The 18959-nt window shown below is 39.3% G+C and overlaps 7 protein-coding genes across 7 annotated transcripts; 4 read left to right on the top strand and 3 right to left on the bottom strand.

Annotated features, from left to right (window-relative positions):
• Positions 1 to 465: 465 nt before the first annotated feature.
• Positions 466 to 3342, top strand: ALA1 (alanine--tRNA ligase; the record flags this gene model as incomplete). The annotated part of the gene is made up of 1 exon (XM_056225967.1): positions 466 to 3342. The coding sequence occupies one exon, from the start codon at positions 466 to 468 to the stop codon at positions 3340 to 3342; it is 2877 nt and encodes a 958-aa protein (XP_056079732.1).
• Positions 3343 to 3575: 233 nt separating this feature from the next.
• On the bottom strand, positions 3576 to 4988 carry MRS2 (Mrs2p; the record flags this gene model as incomplete). The annotated part of the gene is made up of 1 exon (XM_056225966.1): positions 3576 to 4988. One exon carries the CDS (start codon positions 4986 to 4988, stop codon positions 3576 to 3578), a length of 1413 nt encoding a protein of 470 aa, XP_056079731.1.
• A 234-nt stretch (positions 4989 to 5222) lies between these two features.
• On the bottom strand, positions 5223 to 5924 carry VMA4 (H(+)-transporting V1 sector ATPase subunit E; the record flags this gene model as incomplete). The annotated part of the gene is made up of 1 exon (XM_056225965.1): positions 5223 to 5924. One exon carries the CDS (start codon positions 5922 to 5924, stop codon positions 5223 to 5225), a length of 702 nt encoding a protein of 233 aa, XP_056079730.1.
• A 268-nt stretch (positions 5925 to 6192) lies between these two features.
• MIP1 (DNA-directed DNA polymerase gamma MIP1) lies at positions 6193 to 9963 on the top strand (the record flags this gene model as incomplete). The annotated part of the gene is made up of 1 exon (XM_056225963.1): positions 6193 to 9963. One exon carries the CDS (start codon positions 6193 to 6195, stop codon positions 9961 to 9963), a length of 3771 nt encoding a protein of 1256 aa, XP_056079729.1.
• Positions 9964 to 10230: 267 nt separating this feature from the next.
• On the top strand, positions 10231 to 12858 carry SCD5 (Scd5p; the record flags this gene model as incomplete). Its single annotated transcript, XM_056225962.1, has 1 exon — positions 10231 to 12858. One exon carries the CDS (start codon positions 10231 to 10233, stop codon positions 12856 to 12858), a length of 2628 nt encoding a protein of 875 aa, XP_056079728.1.
• A 270-nt stretch (positions 12859 to 13128) lies between these two features.
• On the bottom strand, positions 13129 to 17829 carry PDR10 (ATP-binding cassette multidrug transporter PDR10; the record flags this gene model as incomplete). The annotated part of the gene is made up of 1 exon (XM_056225961.1): positions 13129 to 17829. The coding sequence occupies one exon, from the start codon at positions 17827 to 17829 to the stop codon at positions 13129 to 13131; it is 4701 nt and encodes a 1566-aa protein (XP_056079727.1).
• Positions 17830 to 18545: 716 nt separating this feature from the next.
• On the top strand, positions 18546 to 18893 carry SNC2 (SNAP receptor SNC2; the record flags this gene model as incomplete). Its single annotated transcript, XM_056225960.1, has 1 exon — positions 18546 to 18893. One exon carries the CDS (start codon positions 18546 to 18548, stop codon positions 18891 to 18893), a length of 348 nt encoding a protein of 115 aa, XP_056079726.1.
• Positions 18894 to 18959: the final 66 nt, after the last annotated feature.

Genomic DNA, 18959 nt, shown 5'->3' with positions numbered 1-18959 from the left:
ATGGTACTCTAATCATGACAACAACTCATGCCAGTTGTATTATCAGCCTGTTCAGAAGCAATGAAACTATCGATTCTTGTTCAATAAAAATACAAAAATCTATGATATTTATTATTGGAGTCTTATTATAATAGAAATATGACAAATGCCCTAAGTAATAACAATGATTAGTCCTAACAAATTTGGGCCCTGATCCATTTTTATCACGATCAACGGTTTGGCCGTTTCTTTTTTCCTTTTTTTTTTCAGTTCGCTCGATGGAAGGTGAGTAAAACAAGAAAAGCGCAATTGGCGACTACTGTCAAATAGAAAATAATTTTATTAAGTACTCGAGTTCATAAAAGTCCTAGAAAAGAGGCGTGATTCCAACATCTTCTTATTTGAAACAAGACGACGTCTGCTACCGGATTCAGGAACTTGACTCTTTTTTTCAAGAAGCGATTAACTACATCAACTAGAACCATAATGACGATCGGCGATAAGCAAAAGTGGACCGCAACTAACGTCCGTAACACCTTTCTAGACTATTTCAAGTCCAAAGAGCACAGATTTGTCAAATCATCTCCAGTCGTTCCATTTGATGATCCAACTTTACTTTTTGCTAATGCTGGTATGAACCAATATAAACCTATCTTTTTAGGTACCGTCGATCCTGCCTCTGATTTCTACACTTTGAAAAGGGCCTACAACTCTCAAAAGTGTATCAGAGCTGGTGGTAAGCATAACGATTTAGAGGATGTTGGTAAGGATTCCTATCATCATACATTTTTTGAAATGCTGGGTAATTGGTCCTTTGGTGACTATTTCAAGAAAGAAGCTATCAGCTATTCCTGGACTCTATTGACTGAAGTATATGGTATCCCAAAGGATAGATTATACGTTACTTATTTCGAAGGTGATGAAAAATTAGGGTTAGAGCCTGATGCCGAGGCCCGTGAACTATGGAAAAATGTCGGTGTTCCTGATGACCATATACTACCTGGTAATGCCAAGGATAACTTTTGGGAGATGGGTGACCAAGGTCCATGTGGTCCTTGCTCCGAAATCCACTATGATAGAATAGGTGGTAGAAACGCAGCTTCTTTGGTTAACATGGACGACCCTGATGTCTTAGAAGTCTGGAACTTGGTTTTCATTCAATTCAACAGAGAACAAGACGGCTCTTTGAAGTCTCTACCTGCAAAGCATATTGACACAGGTATGGGGTTCGAAAGATTGGTTTCTGTCCTACAAGATGTTAGATCCAATTACGATACCGATGTTTTCACACCATTATTCGAACGTATTCAAGAAATCACTTCAGTCAGACCATATTCTGGTAATTTTGGCGAAGATGACAAGGATGGTATCGATACGGCTTACAGAGTGCTGGCAGACCATGTCCGTACTCTGACCTTTGCCCTTGCCGATGGCGGTGTTCCAAACAATGAAGGTAGAGGATATGTTTTGAGACGTATTCTAAGAAGAGGTGCACGTTATGCTCGCAAATACATGAATTATCCAATCGGCAACTTTTTTTCCACCTTGGCTCCAACTTTGATTGCTCAGGTTCAGAATATCTTCCCTGAATTAGCCAAAGATCCTTCCTTCCTATTCGAAATTTTAGACGAAGAAGAAGCTTCGTTTGCCAAAACCTTGGATCGTGGTGAAAGACTATTTGAAAAGTATGCTTCTGCTGCTTCCAAGACTGAGTCTAAGACATTAGATGGTAAGCAAGTTTGGAGGTTATACGACACTTATGGTTTCCCTGTCGATTTAACTGAATTGATGGCAGAAGAACAAGGCTTGAAAATTGATGGCCCTGGTTTCGAAAAAGCCAAACAAGAGTCATACGAAGCATCCAAAAGAGGTGGTAAGAAGGACCAAACTGATTTGATTAAACTAAACGTCCATGAACTATCTGAGTTAAACGACGCTAAAGTACCTAAGACTAACGATGAATTCAAGTATGGTAGCGCCAACGTCGAAAGTACCATTTTGAAACTGCACGATGGTTCTAAGTTTGTGGATGAGATCACCGAACCAGGTAAAAAATACGGTATTATTTTAGATAAGACATGTTTCTACGCTGAACAAGGTGGTCAAGAATATGACACCGGTAAAATTGTTATTGATGATGCTGCTGAATTCAACGTTGAAAACGTTCAATTATATAACGGTTTTGTTTTTCACACTGGATCTTTAGAAGAAGGTAAGTTGTCTGTTGGCGACAAGATTATTGCTTCATTCGATGAACTACGTCGTTTCCCTATCAAGAATAACCATACCGGTACACATATCTTAAACTTTGCCTTGAAGGAAACTCTAGGCAATGATATCGATCAAAAGGGTTCTCTAGTTGCTCCAGAAAAATTGAGGTTCGATTTTTCTCATAAAAAGGCAGTAACAAGCGATGAATTGAAAAAAGTTGAAGATATCTGCAACGAGCAAATCAAAGAAAACTTGCAAGTCTTTTACAAGGAAATTCCATTAGACTTGGCAAAATCCATCGATGGTGTTCGTGCTGTTTTTGGAGAAACATATCCAGATCCGGTTCGTGTAGTTTCTGTTGGTAAGCCAATTGAGGACTTATTGGCCAACCCAGCTAATGAAGAATGGTCCAAATACTCTATTGAATTTTGTGGTGGTACTCATGTTAACAAAACCGGTGATATTAAGTACTTTGTCATTCTAGAAGAGAGCGGTATCGCAAAGGGTATTAGAAGAATTGTTGCTGTTACTGGTACTGAAGCCTTTGAAGCTCAAAGATTGGCTGAACAATTCGCTGCAGATTTGGCTGCCGCAGATAAGCTGCCGTTTTCTCCAATCAAAGAAAAGAAATTAAAGGAACTTGGTGTCAAACTTGGTCAACTATCAATTTCTGTTATCACGAAGAATGAACTGAAGCAAAAATTCAACAAAATTGAAAAAGCTGTGAAGGATGAAGTTAAGTCAAGAGCCAAGAAAGAAAACAAGCAGACTTTAGATGAAGTGAAGACATATTTCGAAATCAATGAGAACGCACCATACTTAGTTAAATTTATTGATATTTCTCCAAATGCCAAAGCTATTACCGAAGCCATTAACTACATGAAATCCAATGACAGTGTCAAGGACAAGTCAATCTATTTATTAGCGGGTAATGACCCTGAAGGTCGTGTTGCTCACGGTTGTTATATATCCAATGCTGCTTTATCCAAGGGTGTTGATGGTTCAGAGCTTGCCAAAAAGGTATCCAGTATTATTGGAGGTAAAGCCGGTGGTAAAGGTAATGTTTTCCAAGGTATGGGCGATAAGCCAGCCTCTATAATGGATGCTGTGAATGATCTAGAAAGCTTGTTCAAAGAGAAACTCTCTATTTAAGCAGTAAAAATAATACGAAAAATGATGCATAGGAGTTCTTTTGATTATTTTGTCCTTAATATAAAAGTGCCATTGTATAGTTAGTTTTAGTTTAATCATTTATATGTTGCTACAAAGACAAAAGAGCTTGCTGATAAAAAAGGTCTTAGACTACCTTTTCTCTTCTTACGTAATGTATAATATGTACAGGTTTATGCTAATATTACTATAAGGTTTATCAAGAAAGTTGCTACTCAGTTCTTTTTGTCTTCTATTAACCACTTCCAAATCATATCTCTGTTCTGCTTGTTTTTTATATCATTTTCCATATTGAACTTTTTTACTTTTGAAAATCCCTTATTAATCCTATTTTTCGACAAGGTAGACTTATTATAATAACTGCTACCATAAAATAGTATTCCTAATCGCTGCTTAGTCGATGTCCACCAAGTTCGCCGTCTCCTTAATTTGTTTGGCGAGGAAATAGATGCTGATGTTTTGGAATAGCCACTAGAGTTTACCGGGGAATTTGGATACATGGTCATCTTTGTCACAGATCGTAATGAATTAAAATTTTTTTTGGTGATATAAAGCCCAGAAACAATAGAGAATACGACCACGGAGGTAAACCCCCATTCGCTTTCCTCGATAAAGTTTTTTAAATTCATACCATAAAATGCAGGGAGAACGGTCGCTACAGTGAATCCCAATGTATAGATGGTGACTTTCAATTCCAGCAACATCAAGGAATTTCTATTTGCGTCCAGTATAATATTGACAATTTCCTCAGTAGATTTAATGTCTTGAATCAAAGATTCCGATTGTTGAACATATTCATCACACTGAGTATAGTAAGTTTCTATAAGCATTTCTAAGTCGGAAAAATTATCCTTAGGAGACTTCTTGACTGTCAAGTACATGTTTGCTAAGTCATCGTCATTCTCCAGAAGTTCGTCTAGTAGATCTCTGATCAATAAAGTCTTCTGGTAAAAAAGCGTAAGATCTTTGGACTTGATCAAAAGACGTCGTAGCTTAAGTCTATTAACCTCGTTCTCTAGATCATTTAAGATTTGGATACAGATTTGTGAGTGAAGCTTGAAATCCGTTTCCAGTGCGCTCATCACATTAATGAAAATACTCTCAAGAGCTCTATGTTCGTAAAATTGAGAGTTGTTTTTGGTATAAGACAACTTCGACTCCAGATCATACATAAGTACACTTAGTTTGGCGGCGGCGGAAGGGTTAGTCGTATCAAAAACGTAGACTTTGTCACGCTCAATAAGAGCTTTGATATGCAGTAAGTTGATAACAATGCAGTTCGGCTTGCACATGATTGTTGGAATGATGTCAATAGAGGAGTTGTCTATTTTCCTCAGATCTCTGGGAAAAAGGGAATGTTCAGTTAGGAAGGACCATTTAGGGAACTTCTCAGACATTGAGATGATATTTCCCCTGGAATTGAAAACTGTACAAGAAATGAAGAGCGAATCTGAGGGAGAAATGGGCTTTAGCGATAGCAACTGTTTTCGCAATATGGTGCCATTCGTCTTCGTAGTTGCAGATATATCAGTGTGATGTCTGAGAAAGGGCTTATTGGGTCTTCCAAAGGTTATTCTCGATAAAGGTTGGAAGCCAAATATAGAACGCAGCAGTAGACGCCGATTCATGGAATGTTTGATAAAAAATTGGCCTTTTTTCGATTGCGTGTATCATTACTAATGGTCTTGATATGAACTTGAGCCCTATTGTTTTCATAATGCTGCCAGAAAAAAGAAAAAAAAAAAAAAAAAGAGAAAAAAAAGACAAAAACACTGTACTACAACAGAGAATAGCAAAATACAAAAAAAAGATTCTGTTAGGTGTGTATATGTAAGTATGTAGGTATACAACCCGCAGGCTGATCAGTCGAAAAATTTTCTTGTCTTGGAAGGACCGTACAATTCCAATCTGATGGCGGGCAACGCCTCTTCACTTAACAACTTCAATCTTTCCTCCAAAGTGTTGTTAATTTCAATCTTGTCAGAGGCATTGGACACCACGACACCGCCTGAGATGATGTCTTTGTTCAAGTAATCTTTGGAAATGACAATTTCCTCCAATGGTGCACGCTGCGCCTTTTCGCCATACTCACGCATAATGTCGTCCTTCATCGACTCAATCAAATCAACGTCTCTTTCAAGAGCTCTGACAATAGCCTTGGGCTCCAACAACTTCAAGAGAGCCTCCACAATCAAAGATTGCAAAATAGGCTTGTACTCGTCCCTATTATTAGCAATGCTTGACAGCTTCTCTTTGGTTTCCTCGAATATTCCGTCTAGCGACTGTTCACGAGCAGTAAGAACCTTCAATCTCATCTTGTTTGCTATCGTAGACTTGGTAATCTGTTGCGAAAGCATGGCCTTCTTCAACTTGCTCTTGAAGTTGCCATCGATGTTGTTAGTTTCATTTCTCACGATGCTAGTTTTTTCAATCTCGTACTCTTGGTCAGCCTTCAATTGGATTTCCTTCGCCTTTTCTTCAGCTTCCTTTCTGATGAAAGCTTGCATCTTGTTCAATTCATCGTTCACTTGGTTGGGTGTCAAAGCAGTGATAGCGGAGGACATGCTGTATCGGATGGTGCGTGGCCTGTTCTGTGATCTTTTTACAAATTTGTAATAAATAACTTTTCTTGCAACTGCTATTGTTCTTTGCTAATATATAGCGTGAGTTCTTATCGAAATGGCCGCTTTCGCCCCTCTCCGTGGCGGGTGACACAGAGTGGACTTTTAGCCGATACTCAGTAAACAACAATAGTGAAGGACTACAAGAGAAGAGTTTTGGAGAAGAAATCAAAGTGTCGATGGTGGGTTTATTGGGCAAGTGGGGACAAGCATGACGAAGCTAATGGTCACGTCTCAATGGCTGGTGCGTATGGTACGGCGGCGGCCGCTGCATGTGCAGATGAGTTGTCGTTGGTACTCCATAAAGAAGAATGTGGAAGAAGCACCCAGGATTAACCCAGTAGGGATACAGTACTTAGGTGAGTCTCTGCAAAAACAGGTGTTTGGAAGTTGTAGTGGCAGAGACGAGGCGGATCAAAACGAGAAGCTCATGGAGTTATCGAAAAAGTCGCTAAGAGACCATGGTTTATGGGGGAAGAAGACGCTCATTACGAAGCCCATATCGTTTCGCTTGCCGCCACTGCAAGGTGGGTCGCTGGATGAGCACTTTCAAAAGATTGGACAGTTTAATTCAGAGCCGTACAAAAGTTTCTGTCAGGATAAGTTTACGGCGATGGTGCCACGACCGGCGGAATGGCTGCGGAAGCCAGGCTGGGTTAAGTACGTGCCTGGAGCGGCCCCTGTTGAAGTTGAATTTCCAGATGAAGAGCTAGTGGTATTTGATGTGGAGACGCTGTATAACATCTCTCACTATCCGACCTTGGCCACTGCTCTTTCGTCGACGGCATGGTACCTTTGGTGCTCGCCGTTCATATGTGGTGGTGATGACCCTGCTGCGTTGATACCCATGAACACGTTGAATAAGGAGCAGGTCGTAATTGGTCACAATGTCGCATACGACAGGGCGCGAGTTCTCGAAGAGTACAATTTTCAGGACTCGAAGGCTTTTTTCCTGGACACTCAATCACTGCATATTGCATCTTTTGGGTTATGTTCAAGACAGCGTCCGATGTTCATGAAGAATACCAAGAAAAAGGAGACGGAAGCAGAGCCAGAAGTGCAATCAGAAATTTCCATTGAGGATTACGACGATCCTTGGTTGAACGTGTCTGCTTTAAACTCGTTAAAGGATGTAGCGAAATTTCACTGCAAGATTAATTTAGATAAAGCCGATAGGGATTTCTTCGCTTCCACAGACAAATCAACGATTATCGAAAATTTCCAAAAACTAGTCAACTACTGTGCCACTGACGTAACGGCCACGAGTCAAGTGTTTGACAAAATTTTTCCTGTTTTCTTAAAGAAGTGTCCTCATCCTGTTTCTTTTGCAGGTTTAAAGTCTTTAAGTAAATGTATTCTACCGACAAAACTGAACGATTGGAACAACTATTTGAACAGTTCCGAGTCTTTGTACCAACAGTCTAAAATCGAAATAGAATCCAAAATTGTCCAAATCATTAAGGATATTGTTCTTTTGAAAGGCCAACCGGAAATGTATCTCAAGGATCCCTGGTTATCACAACTAGACTGGAACATAAAACCTTTAAGATTGACCAAGAAAGGTGTTCCTGCAAAATGTCAAAAACTGCCTGGCTTCCCCGAATGGTATAGACAACTTTTTCCATCAAAGGACACTCTAGAACCGAAAATCACTATCAAATCAAGAATAATTCCAATTCTGTTCAAGCTGTCGTGGGAAAATTCCCCCGTAGTATGGTCGAAGGAATCTGGATGGTGCTTTAACGTGCCTCATGAACAAGCAGAAGTATACAAAGCAAAAAATTACGTCTTAGCAGATAGCGTATCTCAAGAGGAAGAGGAAATAAGACTAAAGAATCTCGGATTACATTCCTCAGGTGTTCTTTTCAAAGTACCTCATCCTAATGGGCCGACTTTCAATTGTACTAACCTATTAACGAAATCGTATAATCATTTTTTTGAAAAGGGCGTTCTAAAATCAGAATCTGAATTGGCCCATCAAGCTTTACAAATTAACTCTTCAGCCTCATATTGGATGTCAGCGAGGGAACGAATCCAATCGCAGTTTGTAGTCCCAAATTTTAAATTCCGCAGTGAGTTTCACTCTTTGTTCGCTAAACCAGCTTCAGTTAATAACAAAGCAGATGATCTTGCCATAATTATACCGAAAATTGTACCCATGGGCACCATCACTAGAAGGGCTGTGGAAAATACATGGTTAACCGCGTCTAATGCAAAAACCAACAGAATAGGTTCCGAGTTAAAAACCCAAGTGAAGGCCCCCCCAGGTTATTGCTTTGTTGGAGCAGATGTGGATAGTGAAGAATTATGGATAGCATCTTTAGTCGGTGATTCTATTTTTAATGTTCATGGTGGTACCGCGATTGGATGGATGTGTCTGGAAGGAACTAAAAATGAAGGAACAGATCTGCACACTAAGACTGCTCAAATTTTGGGTTGTTCTCGTAATGAGGCAAAAATTTTCAATTATGGTAGAATTTATGGCGCAGGTGCTAAATTTGCGAGCCAACTACTTAAAAGGTTCAACCCATCTTTAACTGATGAAGAGACAAAAAAAATTGCAAATAAATTATATGAGAATACGAAAGGTAAAACAAAAAGATCGAAATTATTCAAGAAGTTTTGGTATGGTGGTTCCGAGTCAATCTTATTCAATAAATTAGAAAGTATTGCGGAACAAGAAACACCAAAGACACCTGTTTTAGGATGTGGTATTACTTATTCACTCATGAAGAAAAACTTGAGGGCAAATTCTTTTTTACCATCGAGAATCAATTGGGCCATCCAATCATCCGGTGTTGATTATTTGCATCTCCTTTGTTGCTCCATGGAGTATATCATTAAAAAATATAAACTTGAGGCAAGACTCTGCATTTCCATCCATGATGAGATTAGATTTTTAGTGAGCAATAAAGATAAATACAGAGCTGCTATGGCTTTGCAAATCAGTAACATATGGACAAGGGCCATGTTTTGTCAACAAATGGGTATAAACGAATTACCGCAAAACTGTGCTTTTTTCTCACAAGTTGATATTGATTCTGTCATACGAAAAGAAGTTAATATGGATTGCATCACGCCATCAAACAAAATCGCAATTCCTCACGGAGAGGCGCTTGATATCAATCAATTGTTAGCCAAGCCGAATAGTGAACTGGGCGAACCAAATCTCAACATTGACAATGATGTGTCACGATACACCTATAAATTTAGGGAACCTGTATTTGAGGAATATAATAAGTCTTACACCCCAGAGTTCCTGAAGTATTTCCTTGCAATGCAAGTTCAATCTGATAAGCGGGATGTGAATTTGCTGGAAGAAGAATACCTACGGGAGTGTACATCCAGGGAGTACGCTAGGGACGGAAACACTACAGAGTACAGCCTCCTAGACTATATACAGGAAGTGGAGAAAGGCAAAAGGACTAAAATACGTATCATGGGATCCAATTTTTTAGATGGTACAAGAAATGCTAAAAGTAATCGACGCATCAGACCATCTGCCAATATGCTTGATTATACTTCACTTCATAAAATTGCGAACAATTCTACAAAAGACCCCAAAAACCAACTAGTCAGGAATAATGGAAGGAGGGAAGGCGCAGCCCTTCTTACAGGCGAAGATAAGAGTAAATTAACTAGAAAAAGGAATACTACGCCTATGGAAAGGAAGTACAAAAGGGTGTATGGTGGCAGGAAGGCATTTGAAGCATTCTATGAATGTGCGAATAAACCACTGGACTATACTTTGGAGACAGAAAAGCAATTCTTTAATATTCCTATAGATGCAGTCATTGACGATGTTCTGAACGACAAATCTGGTTATAAAAAGAGACCATTGCAAACAAAAATAGCATCATCGCCAACACGCAAGACTGCAAAAGCGGTGCATTCCAAAGAATTGCCGGCAAGCAAGTCAAGTACTAAAAAAAGAAGTTTACTTGAACTACAAAGGGACATTACTATATCTAGAGGGTTCTAGGCAAAAACTGCATTAGCTTAAGCATTTGTATTCATATATATATATATAGCACATTATAACATTATTTTTTCTATCTGTTTACACAGTCCTTTTTTCGCCAAATGAGAAAACAAAAGGAAACTGCCCCTATTAGAAAAAGATTTAATACTAGGAAAGAGGAATAAAACAGAAGCGATAAGTGAAGAATTCAAACGATCGACATTCTCTCGTTATTGTGGTTTTATAGGTTTAATATTACTCTCTACAAATCTTACATGGTAACAAAACATGTCGTTTGATTGGCTTAATGTTCCAGGATTGGATTTAAGCAACGGTGACCAAGCAGAAAAGAAACATTCAAATGGATTGGGACCTCCTAGCGTATCTTTCGATTTTGGAATAAATACTGCTGCTCCACATGATTCCAGCTTTTGGGATCAAGGATCGCGAAGCCACAGTGATACGACTTTATCTTATAAGAATAACCGTGCACATACGGGTGCTAAATCTATGACCAATGTAAACTCTCCTCAAAAGGGAGATTCTCCTCACAAAGAATTAGGAAGGCTTTCTGGAGGCGATGTGTACACGGAGACACCCGAAGACATGCAAGTCCCGTTGTCTCTATCACAAAACCAGCTTACTCACGAAGAAATAAGGACTTATTTAAGATGGTACAACTATATATGTCTAAGAACTCATGGAAAATTAGTCAGATTGAATGACGTTTTTAGATTTTTATCCAATTTCAACTTGTCACAAAGAATTAAAGATAGAATTGTGGAAATTTTCCGTAGCTGTAAAAATGCACTGAATATTGGTCAATTCTTCGCTGTTCTAAGACTAATTTCTAGGGCTATTATATATGGAATTTTACCGCTAAGACATATGATTTTGGAGAAGGCGCCTGTACCCAAACCGCGCCCTATTCTAAGCAGTGATAATCATGAAGAGGTGTATGAGGAGGTGGAAGACGATGATAATTACAACAAAGCTGGTGATCAAAAGGTTGACTTTGATTCATTTGCTTCATTGTTATTGACTGGTACGACAACAAGAAAGAGAGTCAGGCGGAGAATAAAAAACTCGAACTTTAAAAGTAAGAAGGTTAGATTTTCAGAACATATAACATTCCAGGATCCTCCAAATTCCAATCAGGATTCGTTTACTAATAATGAGTCAAGAAATAAACATACTAATGGGGAAGACGAAGGTCAGAATTCTAGTAATGATGGCCCATTAGACTTCACGTTGCCCATGGACCAATTATTAAAGAGATTATATAAGGGGAGACAAAACAGTGGGTTAGTTTCAAGTTTACCTAGCGAACAACAAGAAACCGAGGAGGAAAAGAAAGTTTTGGAAGATATGAAGGACTCTTTGTCACATTTCAAACAAATACAGACAGTTGATTCAGCATCATTGCCAATGTCGTCAATGTTCTTACAGAATGGTAGTAACTTACCAATTAACAATGTCAATATCAATGGTGTTCCTCAGCAAGTACCATTGGAACCTTTGAAGCCAACGGCTACAGGCTCTGCTAACCATTTGGTGCGAGAAGAATATAATGAGGGATTAAATGCAAGCAACGGTGGCATTCAGGCGGGTTTACAACCTTTAAAGCCAACTGCAACTGGTTCCGCAAATTACTTGATGCGAAGTCATATGGAGCAACCTCCATCAGGTAAGCCTACCATTACACCTGATACTGTTGTTAACTCTGGAGGGTTGCAGCCTTTAAAGCCTACTGCCACAGGCTCTGCAAACTACTTAATGAAACAGCATTTATCACCTTCAGTGGATAACATGGTGTCCCCGATGTTTCAATCACAGTTCACAAATCAATCTACATCCCCGCAAGCTACAGGTCCCTTTTCAAGCTCTTCTAATATGACAGTTCCTCAAAGTAACCAGCAGCAGCAATCTTATCAAGGTATTAGTTCGAGCCAATCAAAGATTGAACCTTCAAGTATTTCACCTCAACCCACCTACCCCAACGACGTTCGGATTAATAATGGAAGTATTATGTCCATGCCAAAAGTACAGATATCAAGCGCGTTTTCTCCTCAAAATACTCTCCCTCAACATCAGCAGTCACATTTAATTCCCCCTCAAAATACAATCTCGCAACATCAACAGTCACACTTGGTCTCACCACAAAACACATTTACTCAAAATCAATCTACTATAATCTCCCCGCAAAATACGTATCCCAATAACCAATCAACAATGATATCCCCTCAGCATACCTATACTAATAATCAGCAACAATCCCAAAACCTTCCACCTCCTCCACCCCCACGTACTCAACAGCTCCAGCAAGGAACCATTGTGCCAACCCCAAATTCGTTCTCAAACATGCAAAAGCAAAATAATTTAGTCTCGGCTCAAAACACATATACAAACTCACCAAGCATACAATCTCCCAATTTTTTATCACCCCAGAATGCTGCTAATAGTTATTTCCAATCTTTGCTTTCGAACTCACCATCTCCAAATCCTACGTCATCGAATGTGTCGGCTGCTAATAATAGTAATGCTAGTAATAGCATGAGTTCGTTTCAAAACACTAGCTCAGTAATGAACCCCAGTCAATCTCATCAGTCATATAATAGTGAATATCGACCCATTAATCAATCTCAACAACCAATTTATGGAGGACAGCTTTCTCAAGTGCAACAACATTCGGCATCGCTCCACTTGAACAACGCGGGAATACATAACCAACCTAACAAACCTAATTACGGAATGTTGGGGCAGCAAGTACATCAGCAGCAGCAGCATGTACATCAGCAGCAATTTCCGTTCAATACAGATGTTAATAGATCTAATTCAAGTGATATTTTAGGTAACTTGCAGTCTTTACAGCAACAAGTTGATGCTTTACAAACCCAATACAATAGGAGACCATAGTTTAATTAGAGCCGGGGATGTAGTTTTAAAAAATGATATATGTAGATATATATAAGATAGCAAAACCAACATAGTCGACGAATATTTGTTTACTAGTATTTTTTGCAGTCCTAAAGTAACGAATTAAAAGTATTTTAGGTATTTGACGTTTTAGAAGTGAATGGTAGCAGTCTTTTTGTAACAATTAGCAACATGACATTGACCTCTGATCATTAAAGAATGAAGAGGAAACTGTGCTGTAAGACATAATAAACTTGTTTTTATACTGAATCATTTCTTTAGTTTTTTGCTTTTCTTAGGAACCCTTACTAGCCAATATAAGAATACCGCCGCACAATAGTCAAAGACAATATATGCGCTAAAAATACCATAGTTCATCCATCTACGTGAATACGAAGAACTTACGGTTGATAGGTAATCATTAGTAGAACTGAATTGACAAAATTGACACTCGGTTTTGGAACTCCCATCAAGTAAGTACCCTGTCCCAACAGATTGAATATAAGGTTCCATATATTCCAAGCATGTCATACCGCTCGGGGGAACAATTCTTAAAAGCTCTTCGCTAGAACAAACAACTCTAGCATTGGCCAACCCAACGGACAGCAAAGCATCAATGAGGTATGTCAAAGGTGATACTCTATACATAAAAATCCAGAACCTTGGTAAAATATTTGAGGTGGCCAGAACACCGCAAAAAGATAAAGACATGATAAAAAATAATGAAGCGAGATTCGCAGCATTTTCTGCAATTTCAATACAGGAAATTACTAATATTCCCATAGAACTGATGTAGACGTAAAATGCGCACGCAAACAACCAGAATAAAGCACCCCTTTCGTGAAGTTGGTTTGCATAAGAGGCGTTCCTATAGAATCCAACAGGATAATAGTAGACGAAAAAAGCTATTGTTCCAGCCAATAAATTCCAAGGAATTTCCACGAGGATCTGGGATACAATGAATGCTTTCCAAGAAAATGTTCTTGACGGTCTTTCTCTAGCTTCATAAAGCTCCCTTTGTTGAACGAAAAGAGGTAAGTATTGTTGTAATATCGGGTTGAAAACTACTGTAAACATGAAGATTGCTAACATTTGGTTCTGCAAGCCCTGCAATGATGTGTCTACTTTAAAAAAAGTAAACCCTATGAATAGTTCGGACACAATTGCTAAAAAAAATTTTGACCATAAGTAGAATGGTGTTCTCCAATATTGGTGGGATAATCGGTAGCTCACTAACTTGATCTGATATAATGTTGATGTTGCAAATTCTTTTTGCTCTTCGTTTGACGAACCTTCGGTCAGTTTCGGCAATTCTTGTTCCATCCAATCCAATTCATTTTGCATTTCTTTGTATTCTTCAGAATTTCTCCAGATTGCGAAATAATCTTTACTGGCGTGGCTTCCTGGTGCCGCACCTACTATTTCCAACATCCATTCGGCAGGATTGGCATCTGAGGGGCATTTATGAGCACCGTGAGATTCGAAATAATTAATCATAGTCTTACAACCCTTCCCTAGTTCTCCAAAGTAAACAGTTTGCCCACCACTTTGCAAAAACAGTAATCTATCGAATTCTTGCATCAAAAGGGCAGAAGGTTGATGAATAGTACATAAAATTGCTTGTCCACGACTAGCGAGTTTTTTCATTAACTGGCAAGTCGACCATGCAGTTTGAGAATCTAGTCCTGACGTGGGCTCATCTAAAAATACGAGGAGTTTGGGTTTTCCGGCTAGCTCTACGCCTATTGTCAGCCTCTTTCTTTGCTCCACATTTAGGCCTTCACCAGGAACGCCTACTATAGCATCAGCATAAAGTTTCATGTCCAACACGTCGATAACTTCCTCGACGTATTTGTCTTTCTCCTCGATGGATACGTTATCAGCCTGGCGGAGATATGCAGAAAACCTTAACGATTCCCTCACAGTTGCAGTTTTCAGATGTAGATCCTGCTGCTGGCAATAACCAATTGATCTAGGAAAGGACTCATCCCGTGGTCTTCCATTTACAAACACATCGCCAGTAATTAAACCCATCGTGGTTCTTTCGGCCAGGCAGTCTAATAAGGTTGTTTTTCCTGCACCGGATGCGCCAATTAATGCAGTTAATGTACCAGGCTTGACCCAACCATCAACATTATCCAAGATTCTCCTCTTTTCTTTCTTAATCGGGATATCGTAGCATAAGTTCTTCCAGTGAAAAATCGCTTGTGACTTAGACAGTTCAATATCACCATTTTTATTAAAGCTATTACTTTCCGATACAGAAGATGAGGGAGAAGAAAACTGTTTTTTTGCTATGATGCTGGCATTAGTCATTACGGCTGCATCAGAATCACGCAGTAATCTTGTATCAGTGACACTCGAATCGTTGTTCATCTCCACGTCCTTCTCAGAATAAGGAGTAGATAGTTCAGGCGAGTTTCCCCTTTTTTTTCCAAAGACAATATCCCTCTTTTTCATTTTTTTAACCACGCTATGAGGAAAGACTAACATTTCACCATTTTGCTTTGCTCCTTCATTGTATTCACAAAAGAACAAATACAGAAATAAAAAAAAGATGATGTAAGCCAAACCGATACCAAGCGACCGCCATTTGTTCTTATGTCGAAAGCCATAGTTTATTCGAATAAAATCATCACCACTCACATAATCATTACCTGGAATAGCACCGAGAGCTGAGCAGATCACTTCGTCGCCTGTCGCATTCACATAAGTTGGCCCACTGGGTACATACTGTGCACAAGGAAAATTCCTACCATGAAACTCGTTAATCATTAATGATTCAAAGAGGAAAGATAATGGATTGATATACGAGATCCATTTTGACCAACCAAGCATTTGAACTCTTGGGATGGCGAACCCAGTGTACATTGCAAAAGCTAACAAGAGAACAGATGCAGGAACCATTGCCTGAGGTAATGTTTTTGATACTGACCCAATACATCTAAATAGATGTGACATAGCAAAAACAGTTACAACATTGATTAAAAAATAAAAGAAAAAGGCACCGGCATTTCTTCTCAAATTCACTAAAAAGTAGTACGGGATGTTAAAAGTAACTGCAGTAGCCAATTTTGTTGGAACATCAGAAAATGTAGAGGCAAAAGCATCAGCGCTTGGACGATATAATGAGTAAGTTTTGTGTTTTTCGGTGATAGGTCTTGTTTCATACAGTGAAAAAATCTCCAACAGTGATGAGAAGGCGTTGAACAAAATAGCAAAAAAAATAGCCGCACCTCGGTAATAAAATGTTGTTGAAGTAGTGGAAAGCATGACTTTATAGAACATAGACCCCAATATGAGAGCCATTGCTGCATGGCTCAGAACTGTAAACAGCTGAATACTGGGATCATTTCTGATTCTCCAAAAATCTCTTATTAGAAGATACTTGACCTGCAAAAAGAAACTAACAGTATAAGGTGAAGAGGGTCGCGCTCTTTTAGATTGTTTGGCAATATGTGCGTTCTTCATTTGCTCTCTTTTCTGGGAGGAATCTGTGTCTAAGTTTTTGCTCACTTGTATTTGCAATCGTTTGCATTCCTCTGATTGTATCCAGTACTGGCTCATCTCGTAAGCCGTTTGCGGAATCACGATTCCATGTGTAACCATATTTTCGTCTATAATCCGTTCAGAAGGACTAGTAATAGACGTCAAATAGTCTGCCGTGGTCTGTCTCTCAGGACATACATATCCCATTCTTTGGAAATATTTCTTAGCCTGCTTGCTAGGGCCAAAAAAGATTTGGTAACCATCGTAAAGGACACAAACCTTGTCGAACAAGTCATAGGCGTCTTTAGAACATTGATAGATAGCAACTGTTGCTGTAGACTTTGTGATGGAGGCTTGTGTCTTCAGAGCTTTGATGAATTCCAGTGCAGTAGCCGAATCTAGTCCCCTGGTGGCATTATCCCAGCATTGAAATTTTGAGCCGCATATAGAAACTTCAGCAATGGAAACTCTTTTCCTTTCGCCCCCAGATACACCACGAACGAAATCATTGCCAACTTTCGTGTCTGCAGTGTGGCTTAGTCCGTAAGTTGCCATTGCCACTTCGGTGACATGTTTGGCAAATGTGTCTCTATCCACACCCTTGATTCGGTTTCTGGGGGTCTTTAATCTTGCTACTGTGTATAAAGTTTGGAATACTGTCAAGTGAGGAATATGTATATCTGTTTCTGCATTATAGACCACTTCACCACGGTAATGATTTTGGATCTCTTTGTTAGAAAAACCGTTATACGTAATGGTGGTATCCGGTGATACTTTGAATCCATGAGTGTTTACAGATATAGATTTCAGTAATGTAGTGCAGCCTGCACCTGGTCTTCCAAGAACGACTAGTAGTTCGCCCGGGTCGATGCATCCATCCATCGGCTTCAAAATTTGGAAAGTAGAACCATTCTCTTCACCCTTATCATGCTGTCGGCAAAACAAATGTCGAGAAATGCATCTCCAACCCATTTTCAAATATTTAACAGGCATATTACCAAAAGTTCCCTGGTATGATATATCGGCAGAATCACCTGAGGCACTTAAATTTTTCCAGGCACAACCTAACGAGAACGGTTTGTAGAAATCCAAGTCATTTTCACATACTTGAGCCATGTTCCGTACCCATCTGACGCTGGAGAAGTTGTCGGACCGAGGATCCAGCGTCTCATCATAATTTGGATCATTAACGTCCAAAAATACTGGGTTGACACCTTTGACATCGCTCGTAAAAATAGACTGGTTCGATGACGATGAAGAAGCAGCGGCAGTTGATGTATTCGGCCCGCTTGTTCCAGCAAGATGTTTCTCCCGAGATAGAAGAGAAGATTGACTTGTCAGTGTTCGTGCCAGTTCTCTTATATCTTCTTGAGCTACCGCATCGAGGCCTTCGTACGGCTGTGATTCGCTAGGCGGAAAGCCCGACGGAGAAGCGCTTATTCCATTCAAGCTCGAGTTTGAATTTGAGAATGCCTGCAGCATCGTGACAAATTTCTAGACGAAAGTTTATTGTCTGATTTCTCTGCAATACTAAATAAAATTTACAAAATACAGAGATATAACAGCTCACTCACTATATCTCATAGGGTTGTTCAATGGGGGAACAGATAAGAAAGAAAGAGATTCGCACAACTACCTTTCTTATATTTATACGAGACACTGATGTATATCAACAAATAAGTGTATTATTCAGCCAGTAGGATGAAATAATATGGCCTAGCCTCATATCAAATTAAGGGAACCTTTTGTTTCCCAGTGTATCCCTTTACGAATCCGTGGAGCAAAGTAATAAAAACTTATGTGTGGCTGAAACGATGATCATAGAGCCATTTTTACTCACCCCCAGAATTCCATTCCACGGAACGTTCATCGTGATTTGAATCACATGATATTCACGTGACCTTTTTTTCACTTCTCATTTGTCGCATTCCGCAAAAGTGGCTCAAAATTCTTCGGATTTTCGACTTGTAGCGTGCCAGTGGTGTAGCACAGCCAAAGAAATACACACTATTTGTTGCACTTAAAAGATGCAAAAGCGGGGAGCTAGCTAATACTTTCTCTAATATGAGTGAGGTAAGGTTTTACATCCTATAAGCAAGGCGCAAACTATATATTCAGAAGTTAGTATCTGTAATTCAAGTGCACTTTTCACAGAACATTCTTATCTATACACAGCAAGACAACAAGAACGCGGAAAGATGTCATCATCAGTGCCTTACGACCCATATATGCCCCCAGAGGAAAGCAACTCGAGTTCAAACCCAAATTCCCAGAACAAGACGGCCGCCTTGAGACAAGAGATCGATGATACAGTGGGAATAATGAGAGATAACATCAATAAGGTTGCTGAGCGTGGTGAAAGGCTGACCTCCATTGAGGACAAAGCTGATAACTTGGCTATTTCCGCACAAGGCTTCAAGAGGGGCGCCAATAGGGTGAGAAAGCAGATGTGGTGGAAAGATCTAAAAATGAGATTGTGTCTGTTTTTGGTTGTTCTTATCTTGCTGATAGTGATTATCGTTCCTATTGTCGTCCATTTCAGTTAGTTTTCATTGGCTTTCGATACTTATTCTAGAAAATACACAATAGTCATAATAGTAATAATAATAATA

Source organism: Saccharomyces mikatae (genome assembly GCF_947241705.1).
Source record: "Saccharomyces mikatae IFO 1815 strain IFO1815 genome assembly, chromosome: 15".
In the NCBI taxonomy this organism is placed as follows: Eukaryota; Fungi; Ascomycota; class Saccharomycetes; order Saccharomycetales; family Saccharomycetaceae; genus Saccharomyces; species Saccharomyces mikatae.
This window is presented reverse-complemented; position numbering and strand designations above follow the sequence as displayed.